Here is a 13160-nt window from a genome sequence, read left to right as displayed (position 1 = left end):
ATTGAGAAATCAGAACCTAGCAAAAACCTGTCCTAATATATCGCTAGCCCCCACCTACATGTTTTTTGTCTAGATAAAAAAATATTTGGCCCTGAACTCAGGTATAGGTCTCTTCACTTAGGGCCTTCCAGTAACAAAATAACGCTTATCACGGAGGGGGTCACTGCAGGGCTGCTAAGCATCCTTGGCCTTGCTGCTACTGCTGCTCTGGTGTGTTACTTCAGGACCCAAAGGAATTCAGGTGAGTGACTATATCTTACTCTTTGATGTTGTGACTTTTGCCATTGCTATAATAACTTGGACTTGTGTAGTACATCCTATAAAGGTCAATTATTCCTTTCCAAGTACTAAGCCCTCAGTTCTAATCACTGCCACTCTGTGGCAGTGACAAAAAGGTAGAACAAATTTCTTAATGATGTTACTACTCCATGTGTTTAATTTGAGATTTAAATCAGAGAACAGAGTTTTGCTTCCATTTAAAAATTAGAAAGTTAAGTATTTACTGTTCCAACCCCAGTTCAAAGCTTACTGAAAACAAAAAGAAGGAAAAACAAAGTCCTCCACTTGTAACAACAACAAAAATAGACAATAGGTATAAGTACAAACCATAAACTCTGAGATATATTTGAAAAGCATATAAAGACAGTGATATTTATTAGTAGATAAAACTAATAGATATTCTGAGAATGAAATTAAAATTTCAATTTCTGATTGTTTGTTGCTAGTATACAGAAATTCCGTTGATTTTTGTACATTGATCTCATATCCTGCAACCTTACTAAACACACTTATTAGTTCTAGTATTAGTTTTGTAGATTCCATCAGATTTTTCTACATAGATGATCAAGTCATCTGTGAATAAAGATAATTTTACTCCTTCCTTTCCAATCTGGATTCCTTTTTTTCTTTTTCTTGCCTTAATGGACTGGCTAGAACCTCCTGTAAAATGTTGAATAGAAGTGTTGAGAATAGACATACTTGTCTTGTTCTTGAACTTAAAGGGGGAAAAGTATTTGGACTTTCACCACTGCATATGATAATATTAGCTGTGGATTTCTTGTAGCTGCTGTTTATTAGGCTGAAGAACTCCCTACTTATTGTAATTTGCTGGCAGTTTTTACAGAAAAAAATGACAAATGCTTTTTCTACATTGATTGAGATGATCATATGATTTTATTTTCTAGTCTAGTGATACAGATTTTGGATTTTGAATGTTGAACTGGCTTTGCATTTCTGGGGTCAACCTCACTTGCTTATACTTTTTGAATTTGATTTGCTAAAATGTTTAAGAACGTTTGCACCTATGTTCATAAGGGATATTGATTTGGTAGTTTTATTTTCTTGTCATTTCTTTTTCTGGCTTGATGTCTAGGCAATACCCACTTAGTTATCACTTCCAGAATTCTTCATTCCTTTTTGTATATACATACATCCATGTGGTATCATTCTCTCTCTGCTTGAAGGACTTCTTTTTAACATTTCTTGTAGTATGGGTTTGTTTGTGAACTTGATTGATAGTGTTGCTGAAGTCTTCTGTATCCTTACTGATTTTCTTTTTACTTGATCTATCAGTTATTGAGAGAAGGGTATTGAAATCTTCAACTATATTTGTAGATGTTTCCATTTCTTCTTGCAATTCTATCACACGTGCTTCATGTATTTTGAAACTCTATTATTAGGTGCACAAATATTTATCATTGTTATGTGTTTTTGAAGAAATTACCACATTATCCTTATGACCTTTTTATTCCTGTAGCATCATTTACTCTGAAATATTCTTTGATATTAATATATTAATATAAATAATGTTAGCATGATATTTCTTTTTTCTACCCTTTTACTTTTAACTTATTTGTGTATCTATATTTAAAGTGTATTTTTATAGATAGCATATAGTTAACTTGGATTTTTTTATCTAATATGGCAGTCTCTACCCTTTAATTTTAAAAATTTAGACCATTTACATTAATGTGATTATTGATAGGGTTAGGTCCCTAAATCTATTATTTTGCTATTTGTTTTCTATTTGTCTCATCTGTTCTTTGTTTTCTGTTTCCTTTTCTTTCTACCCTCTTTTGGACAACTTGAGTATTTTTTATGATTCCATTTTATTTCCTTTTTTGGTTTATTATCTATATAACTCATTGCTTTGTTATTTTAGTGGTTGTTTTAGAGTGTATGGTATACATATCTAACTTATCACAGTCTACTTACAAGTGACATTATATCACTTCATGTATAGCATAAGAATCTTACCATTGTGTACTCCATTTCTCCCCTGCCTGTTACATAGTTATTAATTTTGTAAACAATTATCTTTTAAAGAAGCTTACATATAATTTTAAAATATTATACATTTACTCATAAAGTTACTACTTCCAATGTTCTTCATTCCTTTTTGTATATCCATATGTACCATATCCAATGATCTGGTATCATTTCCTTTCCACCTAAAAGATTTCTTTTAGCATTTCTTGTAGTATGGGTCTGCTGGTGATGAATTATTTCAGCTTCTGTATGTCTGTAAAAGTCTCTGTTTTGCATTCATTTGTGAAATATATTTTTACTGGCATAGAATTCTGGGTTGAAAATTTTTTTTTCTTTCAATATTTTAAAGATGTTGCTGTACTGTCTTCCTGTGTGCATGATTTCTAACAAGAAATCTGCCATCATCCTTGTCTTTGTCTTATGTGATTTCTTTTATTTTTCTCTCTGAATGTTTTTTCATGGATCAGAAATCTTTGAATGCATGGACTATTTTATTCAGTGCTTTGGGTGCTTATAAGGTTTCAAGACTTTATATCTGGAATTACTAATCCTTTACTTTCTGTCTTTCTCTGTGGTGTAACATGAACTCTCTTTTTCTGTCAGACCAAATGCTTCTGTTTTCCTTTTTCAGGGCTCATATTGAAATCAAGCAAAGAAACAAATAACTGGGTCTCAATTTAATGAAGACCTTACATACTTTCCTTAATGATAGTGGTTAAGCACTGTCTTCTGACTTCCAATTTCAGGTCAATCAATGAACATCTATCCTTCCTCTTCTTTGTACAAAAAAATGGCATCATCATTTTACCACTGATATTTAAAGCTACTTAATAGTTTCTTAAATAATATTACATATACAATTATGTGTGTAGCACTAACCCTGATAGTACTCATCATAAAATCTGTCATTCATTTAGAGTCTATTATATGCAAATTTTTTAAAAATATTTATTTATTTATTTTTGGTTGTGTTGGGTCTTGGTTTCTGTGCTAGGGCTTTCTCTAGTTGCAGTAAGCGGGGGCCACTCTTCATCGTGGTGCGCGGGCCTCTCACTATCGTGGCCTCTCTTGTGGAGCACTGGCTCCAGACACGCAGGCTCAGTAGTTGTGGCTCACGGGCCCAGTTGCTCTGCGGCATGTGGGATCTTCCCAGACCAGGGCTCGAACCCGTGACCCCTGCATTGGCAGGCAGATTCCCAACCACTGCGCCACCAGGGAAGCCCCTATATGCAATTTTATAGTGTCTAATTCTCTCAGTTTTTCAGTATGTACATTTCAATTCAATTCAACCAATATCATTAAAGATGAAGAAATGAAGGTTTGGGGAAGTTAGCAACCTTTCCAAATTCATGTGTATCTACTAAGAGTCAGAGTTAGGGCTTAACTGGGGTCTCCCTAGCCCTTGAGTCCAAATTCTCTCCATTACATCTTGGTGACTTGTAAAAGGCTGGTTGTACCTCCTACTTTAAAAATTACTTTTCTATCTCATTGCCTATCTGGATGTCGTTTATTAATCAGTAACATACTAGAAGTGCAGACATTAGAACCTCAGTATTGTAGTTGATAATATTCAAAAAACAGGTTACTCAGTCAGTACAACACCAAATAACACAAGGGAAGGAAAGATTACCAATCATTATTTTGTGTGATCCATGAGGGCAGAAACCCAGGAGATTCTGTCCTCTAGATCTAAGGGAAATGTGTTTTTAAATAGCAAACTCAACTAAGGAATTCTGACAGTGTCAATCAGAGGGCCTCTGCCTTTCACATCTCAAAATCTTGTCTACTGTACTTCCCTCATAGCAAAGTCTTCCTTCTCATTATTGACCAGTCTTCTCAGGGAAGATCTCAGCCCTTTCAAATTCATCTAAAAGTGAAGGACTCTGCTCCTTAAGCCTGAGTGTTTCCTCCAAGTTACCTAAGGGAATGATTTATTTATTGACTCTATAACTTCTTGGAATTAAATTCCAGTAATGTAACTCTCCAAACTCCAGTCTCCTTAGCTGTATAATGGTCATAATAATAGTATATACCTTTTAGGTGCTATGAGACAATCTATGTAAACTGCTTAGCACAGTGCCTGGCCCATATATCTTTAGTGAATACTAGCTTATATTATAAATAGCCACTTTTTGGGTCTGTTTTCCTTTATGCAGATGAAGAGATAATCTGACTCTTAGATGCATCCTGGGACTTAGTTAACCTGCTTACAAGTAAGAATATTAGTTGTTGATTGATATGGTTACAATGGCCCTGAGGAGAGAGATACAGGCCAGGATCACTCTTACACACCTATAGTTTAACTCAGGACACCTGGTTCCCAAAGACGGGGTGTGTAGGCATTAATCAGTCATTTTCCATGAGAGGTAAGGCTGAATATGTTTACTTTGGGAAAAAACTTGTGTTCTCTAAGACCAGTGAGACAGATATAGAGCCACAGATAAGTAGGCAAAGGGCAGAGATGGGAAACTGGGAGGAGGCTGTACTGGGCAGGCCAGAAAGATTTCAATATTTTTGTGTTGATGGAAAGCTGGCATATTTTCAAGGCCGATGGAGTAGGCTTCCAAATTAGGTTTACATGTAGTCACCTATTAAAAAATTGTCAACTTGTTTTTCTTTTAGTCCTCATAGTACATAGTTTAATTTGTTCAGTTGTTTAACAAATCTTTACTAAATATTTTCAACCTTCTAGGCACTGGAAATAGAAAAATAATTAAGACAAGTTTTGCACGCTCAAGTAAACACACCTTTTCACTAAGGAGAGAGTTAGAGGCAAACACAGAAATAGATAATTAAAATACAATATAGTAATTTTAACATTGCAGGGTTCTATGTGCAAGGATATAGGTCACTTAATCCAGCCTGTTGGCATCAGGGAAAGCTCTGGAGGAGAAAAGATGAATTGGCATTAGCCAGGTGAAAGCGAAAGAAAGAAGGAGCATGGAGAAAACAATATGCACCCAATGTTGTTGAAATGGATTTGCAAGGTCACAGATAAAGAAAGGTCTGAGCTTATTCTAGTAGTCCTATTGAGTCATACTTGTATAACAAGTATTAATTTTAACCCCCCTCTAGGCCTCAGTTTCCTTGTCTCTACCTCATAGGGCTGCAGTGAGAAGAGAGAAGTGGGAGTACGGGAAGCACTTGATCTAGAGTTAAATATTAAGTTGTCTCTCTTCTGCTATGTGGTCACAACTACTTAGAGTTCATGCTGCTATTACTGATTGAATGATTGAGAATAAGTGTGATTCTGTGCAAATGTCTCTCCAGACCCCACCTTCCTTATCTATAACATGACATAAGGGGTGGAGCCGGATGTTCTCAAAGATTTGCCATAGCTGAAATCTAGGCTGAATTTGATTTCTGGGAAAGGATATTCTAACATAGAGCACATTGTCCACAGAGATCACTTATCATCAATGTTCCTTTTTTCGTTTTTCAGGAGGACTTTCCACCACTGGAACACCTAGGTGAGGTCTCTGCTTCTTGTGCTGTCAGCATTTTCATTTTATTTATGCTCACAAGATAAAACATGGAGTTGTGTACATTAAAAAAATATTTTACTCATTTCCTGTTAAAAATTACAAATTCTTATGAAATAAAAAAATGTGATTAAGAAGGCCAGTTTCAATCATAGTTGTGAATAATACTCACTTATACCTACTTATACACAGAATTAATGTTATTTACTATCCATGGTTAATTTATCTCTTTCCTTAAGTGTGCGCCAGTAGAGAATTGACCACTGATTTCTTAATGATATCATCTTTCATAAGGTTACATTTATTCACTCCCTTATCGCTCACTTCCCCACTCATACACTCATTCAGGAAACGATTATTGAATGCTGGCAATGTTCAACTCACAATATTAACTGCAGAAGGAAATGAAATTGGAAAAAAATACTTTTCCTGAAGAGCCTTCATAGTATTTTACAGGAAAGGTAGATCATTGTAATATGAGGTAGAAAACGGAAAGGAACCTAAAAAAAAAGACAAAGGTCAACTTCTGTGGAATGCAGAAGCCTCTGTGTATCGATGTTGAAACATTTAAACTTTTGAAAGTAATAAAAAATAGGCAAACACAAGTGTTTACTCTATCAAAGGGACCTTGAACTATGTAGCCTTTGTCCTCTGACCTTGCCTCAGCTGGCCTTCTCTGTAATGCTGCCCTGGCTCTGTCTTGTGCCATACTTCTGACGTTTTCTCAAAAGAGCCATGAAGACTCTTAGAGCAGCAGCCATGATATTTTCACATGAACCATGCTGAGCTCTTCCTGGATATTGATTTTCCTGAGATTCTATATAATCCACAAATATTTTTCTCGTTTTTATCTCTCTCCCCTTCTGTCACAGTTACAGTCCCAGGGAGTTTAGGGAACCTTCTAGAACCTCCAACACAGACCCCCAAGAGCCCAGTTACTCTGAACCACCAGACCCAATGGAACTGCAGCCAGTGTACAGCAATGGTGAGAACTTCCTAAGGAACAGAGGGCTCCAGGGATGAACCAGGGAGGGAAGAGAGATTGAGCAACAGTCCATGGCTCAGTCATATTCAATATAAAAATGTCATTTCTGGCACTATGTCAAGGTTAGAAGGTGGTTATAAACTTGGTGACTGGGAAGAAGAGTTTATAGTGTGAGCTCTTGACTACAGCCAACTGTGATCTATTCTTTTGCAGTGGATCTTGGTGAGAACAACCTGGTTTACTCCCAGATCTGGAGCATCCAAGATAAAAAAGAAAATTCAGGTGAGACACAAGTAGAGGTAAGGTGGCAGTGTTTTATCAAATCCAGCAAGGGATTTTTGATCAAAGAGTCATCTCAATATGAATCCAACATGAGAGGCATTAACTGCTCCTCTTATATTACCAATCCTATAATCACATCCATTCCCTCTTACCTGTCTACACTGCCACCATTACCCCATAAACTCTTTAAGGACAGACACCTTATTTCTTTGCTAATATATCAGTAGCATATAGTGTTATGCTTAGAAAACGATAGGCCCCCTCAAATTTTTTTAATGAATGAATGAACATAATTGCTAAATTAAGCCTCTAATTATCTAATGTATAGACGATTGTAATTCTCTTAACTGGTCTCTTTATTTCTAATCTCATTCTCCTTCCAACCTTCTAACTACCTGTTTCCAGCGTGATCCCTCTGAGATGCAGAGTTGATCACATCATTGTCTAGGTTAACTGCCCTCAGTGATTCTCCATTTTAAAGCATGACCCTTGCCTCCCCCTGTGATTTTGTCCCTCCTCTAAGCTCTGCCTTATGTCCTTACTTTAGCCATATTGAACTCTTAGCATTTCCTTGATCAAACTGGGTTGTTTTGTGCTTTGGTGCTCGTGCTTCTTATTTGTCTTGTAATGTTCTTGCCTCTAGTTTGTCTGTGACCCTTGCTCACATTTCAAGAAATAATTCAGTTACCATCGTGAAACTCAATAATTCCTACCAGCCCTCCCTATCTCCTGACCTGAGAGGAACTGATTACCCTTTGTGGCAACAGCATAGTTTAATATGTATTTTTATCTTGGTGCTCATAATACTTGTTGCATTTGTTTCCATGTCTATTTCTCTATTCCTCTCCTTAAAAATGATAAGATTCTTAATTGTATGGACTGAGTTTATGTCATTTTTGCCTCTTTATAGCTTACCAATGCTTAATAGAAGGTCATTGTTCACTGAATGCTTGTTGGCTGAATAACTAAATGAAAGAGATCCAAAGAATCCCTTGGAAGAATAGGAGAAATACACACACTGAATTTTCTCAATGTTAGCACTGCATATCTTTGCCTTACTGGGCATTTTCTGTTTGGCCTTAGAATACCAAGTCCCTATTGGAGCTGCCTCCTCCAATTTCTCTGTGCAAAGTGAAGTGAATCATATTTACTTCCTTCTCCCAGATGATCAATGTAGCCATAGAGGCCCTAAATAGTGGTAGGGAGGTGGAAATAACAGAGTTGCTCAGCTGCGGTTGTGATGAGCAGTGGAAAAAGAAAGATATTTTCAGGAAAGTCATTCTGGGCATTTTATGGGCAGAGGAAAGGCTTTATTGTTTGTGTGAGGATGAGATTCTTGGTCTGTGAGGGCTTGGAAGAATTCAGCAGAGGAGAGAGTTAGGAAATGAGTCAGCAGAGGAAAGATTGGCTTGGAATGCACTGTGAGTAGGTTGTAAGTTACAATGTATTACCCACAGTTTAATACTTTTCTTTCCTCTTCCCATCCAACAGCAAATTCACCAAAGAAACACTGGGAGGATAAGGTGGGTCATATTTTCTGGCTTGCTTTCCCCTCTGCTCTTCCTCACCTACATTTAGGTACTTACTATTTGTGTTTTGTTTTGTTTTTTTTCCACTAGGAGCCTGCCGTCATCTATTCAGAGTTGAAGAAGGCACATCTAGATGATTCTGCAGGGCTGGCCATCAATCAAGACAGGGACCTTGAAGACGCTGCAGAAAACTATGAGAATGTCCCACGTGCATTGTCAGCCATAGACCACTAGCTCTGTACCCATAGTGGCTCACAGAGACCCTGAGAAGCAGCCTATGTCATTATCTCTGTTATCTCCAGCCATGCTACCTCTTTCCATCCAGGGCTCAGCATCCCAAGAGGCTGGGCTATTGGGGACATCAGGCTGGGTGGAAGTTCTGCCAACTTTCTCTGTGCCTGAGTCTGTGTGTTCTCTAGGAACATAGTGAGCAGCATTTGAGTAAATTCTGCATTCTTTTCACAGTAGAGACACATGTGAAGGCAGGGCAGTTGGGTCTTCAGCTCCCAGGGTTGTTGATGAGAAGGGAGAAACGGTCTAGCCAGGATCACAAGGATGCAATTGTGACCGGTTGATCTAAGTGGGATCAAAATCTTTTAACGTAAAAAAAAATTTTTAAAAAATCTTTTAACGTACTATCTCTACATAAACAGTTTGTTTTAAACATCTTGTTTCCATTTTTGTGTGGTTGATTGTGGCATTGCTGATGTTCTGTTGTACATGCTTTGTTCCAGCTACCAAATTGGAAACAACAAAAAGCTATGTTCTATCCACATATATACTATTTCTTCATGAAATATATATCAGTATTAAGATTTTTTCAAATAACACATTCTATTTAATGGGAGAGAGCTTCCAAACTGTCTGATTAGATAGTATAATGGACTGAATTGTATTCTCTTAAAATTCAATCTGACTATACTTGGAGATAGGACCTTTAAGGAGATAATTACGGTTAAATGAGGTCATAAGGGTGGCCCCTAATTGAATTGGACTGGTGTCTTTCTAAGAAGAAGAGGAGACACCAGAGCCCTCTCTATATTTCTTCATGCACACAGAAGAAAGGCCTTGTGAAGACACAGCAAGACAGATATCTGCAAAGCCAGAAGGTGGCAGGAAGAGAGGTCTCACCAGGAACCAACTCTGCCAGCACCTTGATCTTGGACTTCTAGAACTGTGAGAAAATAGATATCTGATATTTAAGCCATCTAGTCTGTGGTATTTTGTTATGGCAGCCAGAGCAGACTAACACAAATTTATACATAGATACATAGATGATAAATGATTGATGATGATGATGATGATGATAGATAAATAGATAGATAAAGATAGATGCAGGTATATGACACACACACACATACACACCCCAGCCCACACAGAATTTGTAGTCTTCAAGATACTTCATCTCTCATAAGATCAAACATTCCTCCTACCAGTTGCAGCTCAGTTTTACTGTTTAATTATTCAACATCCACTATTTGTTGGCTACAGAAGCATCAACATCAATCTTGGAAGGTCAGTAGAGCCAATGATTCACATGACTCAGATGGTAAAGCTTAGTGTCACTCAGGAGCCCTCATGACCTGAGCTGGCAGTGGATGTAGAGAGAGATGCAAGGCAATTAGTAGGCTCAAAGGAGGACATCCCCTTCCATTGCTCAGTGACTCCTAATCAATTCCTCAATTGACTGACAGATATTGGGTGTCTACCAATGAAGAAAAAACATTTTTTTAAGTATGCCAGCAAAAAATGTCAGAAGCAGTTTTATTCATAAGTTCTGCTGAGGCAGAAAAGGAATAATTGAAATTGTTAGCCTCTATCACCTAGTGTTACACTGAACATTTTTAGCTTTGAAAACAATAGACCTTAAGGAAAGAAGCTAGAAGTTCACCGAGGACTGATGCACCTCAACTGATACAATTTATGGACATCATTGATTTTACACCAGCCATTGTTGATAACGTTAAGTAAATAATGAAATGGTGCTTTGCAAACCTTGAAAACAAGTCAAGCATAAAAGTATTGTGTATTTCAAATTTTATGTTTTTCCCCTTGGGTGTCAGAAGCTTAGACATCAGGAAGTATAACATATATCAAAATGCAATCTGATTTGAGGCTTTTAGCCTTGACTAATGAATTCAACTAACAAGATCATTTGCCAAGGGAAAAAGTGATTGCCTTCTTAAAGAGGAAATACATATTTTTATTATGAAAGAGGGACTTACCATTCTAGTTTCCATATTAGTAGGTACAACATGCAATCCATAATGTATGCCTGGCCTTTAGAGGGAGCAAGGAATCTAGGTGTCCTCTGTGTCTGTGCTTAAATTTTGCTCCCCACCTTCAGCTCCAGAACGAATAAGGTATACAGGAGAAGGGAAACATGACACTAGATCCAGCTGTGGGAAACCCATCTAAAAGAGTGGTGACAAAAGGCAGGTTTTCTCTATTGACTTAAGAGAGAAAAAAATCCCTAAGGGATAAAGACAGGATTGAGGTAGCTTCCCATGGACAGTGAGAGTCACTCTCCAGGAGTGCATGCAAGAGGTGCAAGCAGCACCAAGGACAGCAACCTCTAAGATGGACAGAATCAGGAAATGCCAGCAAGAAATGGGGGCACCAGAGGGGCTGTACAGCCCACAGAATAGTTCCAAGTGTATGGAAGACCTCCCTCCCAGAACCCCTTATGCAGGTCTTCAAACTAAGGGCAAATAGTAGTACCTGTAAGCAGTCAGGGAGAGTCTAAGGAATATTTGGGAGAAGATTCATGAGGAAATTATTTTCCCAACTAGTCAGGAAGGTAACAGTTGAGGCATTAAGATTCAAGACATTAATATAATTTCTTTCTTTACATTTATTTTATTTTTTTTACAAATAATTGAATAATTTATGTGGAGTAAACTGCATGGATTTAAAGTATACAATTTGGTGAATTTTGACAAATATATGCATCCATGAAGACACTACTACAATCAAGATCCCAAATATCTCCATCACCCCCCTAAGTTTCCTTATCCTGTACATAATACTTCTTTCCCTCCACCTTTATCTTATGCAATCATTGATATGCTTTCTGTCACCGTAGATTACAGTGTATTCTCTAAGATATTATATAAATAGAACCATAGAGTATATACTCTTTTGTGCCTGGCTTCTTTCACCAAGCAGAAAGATTTTGAGATTCATTCACATTGCTTCATGAATCCATAGTATATATATATTTTCTATTGCTGAGTAAATATTCCATTATATGTATATACCACTTTTGGTTATCCATTTACCTCTTAATGGACATTTGGATTGTTTCATTTGTCATTATTAAAAATAAAACCGCTATGAAAATTCGTGTACAATTCTTTGTGTGGACATATGTTTCCATCGCTCCCTTGTAAACACTCTGGAGTATAATTGCTGGGTCATATAGTAGATTGATGCTTAACATTTTAAGAGGCTGCAATACTCTTTTCCAAAATGGCTGTACTGTTTTACATTCCCATAAACAGTGTTTGATAGTTACAGTTGCTCCACATCCTTGTCAACACTTGGCATTTTCAGTTTTTAATTTTGGTCACTCTAAGGAGTTTGTCGTGTGGTATAGTGTTATCTCATTGTGGTTTTGATTTTGCTGATAATCAATGACGTTGATTATCTTCTCAATTCCCTATTAGCACTTTGTAGGTCTTCTTTTGTGAAGTGTCTGTTCACACATTTTACCTCTTCTTTATTGGATAGTCTTTTTTATGGTTGAGTTGCAAGAGTTTTTTGTTTGTTTGTTTGTTTATATATCCTGGTCTGATTTATGCGTTGCAAATGTTTTCTCCATGTCTGTCACTTGCCCTTCATTTTCTTAATGGTGTGTTTTGAAGAGAAGATATTCTTTTATTTTTGATAAAATCCAATTTATCTACTTTTTCATTTTATGGGTAAGCTTTGTGTTTTTTATATAAGAAAGTATACCACAAAGTCAAAAGATTCTTTCCTATTTCGTTTTCTAGAAATTTTATAGTTTAACTCTTACATATAAACCTAAGAGCCATTTAGAGTGAAAATTTGTGTGTGTGTACTGTGTGAGGAAAAATGTTCATTTTTTTCTTGTGAATATCCAGTTGTTCCAGCACAATTTGCTGAGTAAACTTTCTTTTGCCTCTTTATAATTTGAGTTCTTTGTCTTCTTATTACTGGGTTACTGGAGTTCTTTATGTATTTGGGATATGTATACCTTTGTCACAAATGCTTAGCAAATATTTTCTCCTGATACATGACTTGCCTTTACATTTTCTTAACTGTACCTTTCAAAAGCAAACATTTTTAATTTGATGTGGTGGATTTATAGTCTAAATTGTTACCAGTTCCCCAGCCCAACAGCTATTCCTTGTTTCTACATCTTCACATTTCCCAATCATTAACTCTTGAGTCAGCCTTTTACTTCAAAAGACAAGGTCACAGGGGTATGTACATGATTTCAATACTGATTTCTAATTTAATTGCATTGTTATTGGAGAACATTCTATTATTTCAGTCATTTCAGACCTATTGGGACTAGTTTTATGACCCAGTATATAATCTGTCTCGATGAATATACCATGTGCACTTGAAAATAATATATATTCTGCA

General features: G+C 36.7%; 1 protein-coding gene across 1 annotated transcript in view; it reads left to right on the top strand.

Moving 5' to 3' along the window:
• Positions 1-8826, top strand: part of FCRL3 (Fc receptor like 3) — a 30406-nt gene extending 21580 nt beyond the window's left edge. The window contains exons 9-14 of the mRNA XM_007171821.2: positions 122-241; positions 5711-5738; positions 6623-6735; positions 6949-7017; positions 8509-8540; positions 8637-8826. Coding sequence (XP_007171883.2) covers positions 122-241; positions 5711-5738; positions 6623-6735; positions 6949-7017; positions 8509-8540; positions 8637-8780 — 506 coding nt within the window. The 3' untranslated portion in view covers positions 8781-8826. The remainder of the gene's footprint in view (positions 1-121; positions 242-5710; positions 5739-6622; positions 6736-6948; positions 7018-8508; positions 8541-8636) is intronic.
• Positions 8827-13160: the final 4334 nt, after the last annotated feature.

This window comes from Balaenoptera acutorostrata, chromosome 1 (genome assembly GCF_949987535.1).
Source record: "Balaenoptera acutorostrata chromosome 1, mBalAcu1.1, whole genome shotgun sequence".
NCBI classification, from domain to species: Eukaryota; Metazoa; Chordata; class Mammalia; order Artiodactyla; family Balaenopteridae; genus Balaenoptera; species Balaenoptera acutorostrata.
Note: the sequence above shows the minus strand (reverse complement) of the source record. Positions and strands in the feature narration are given on the sequence as shown.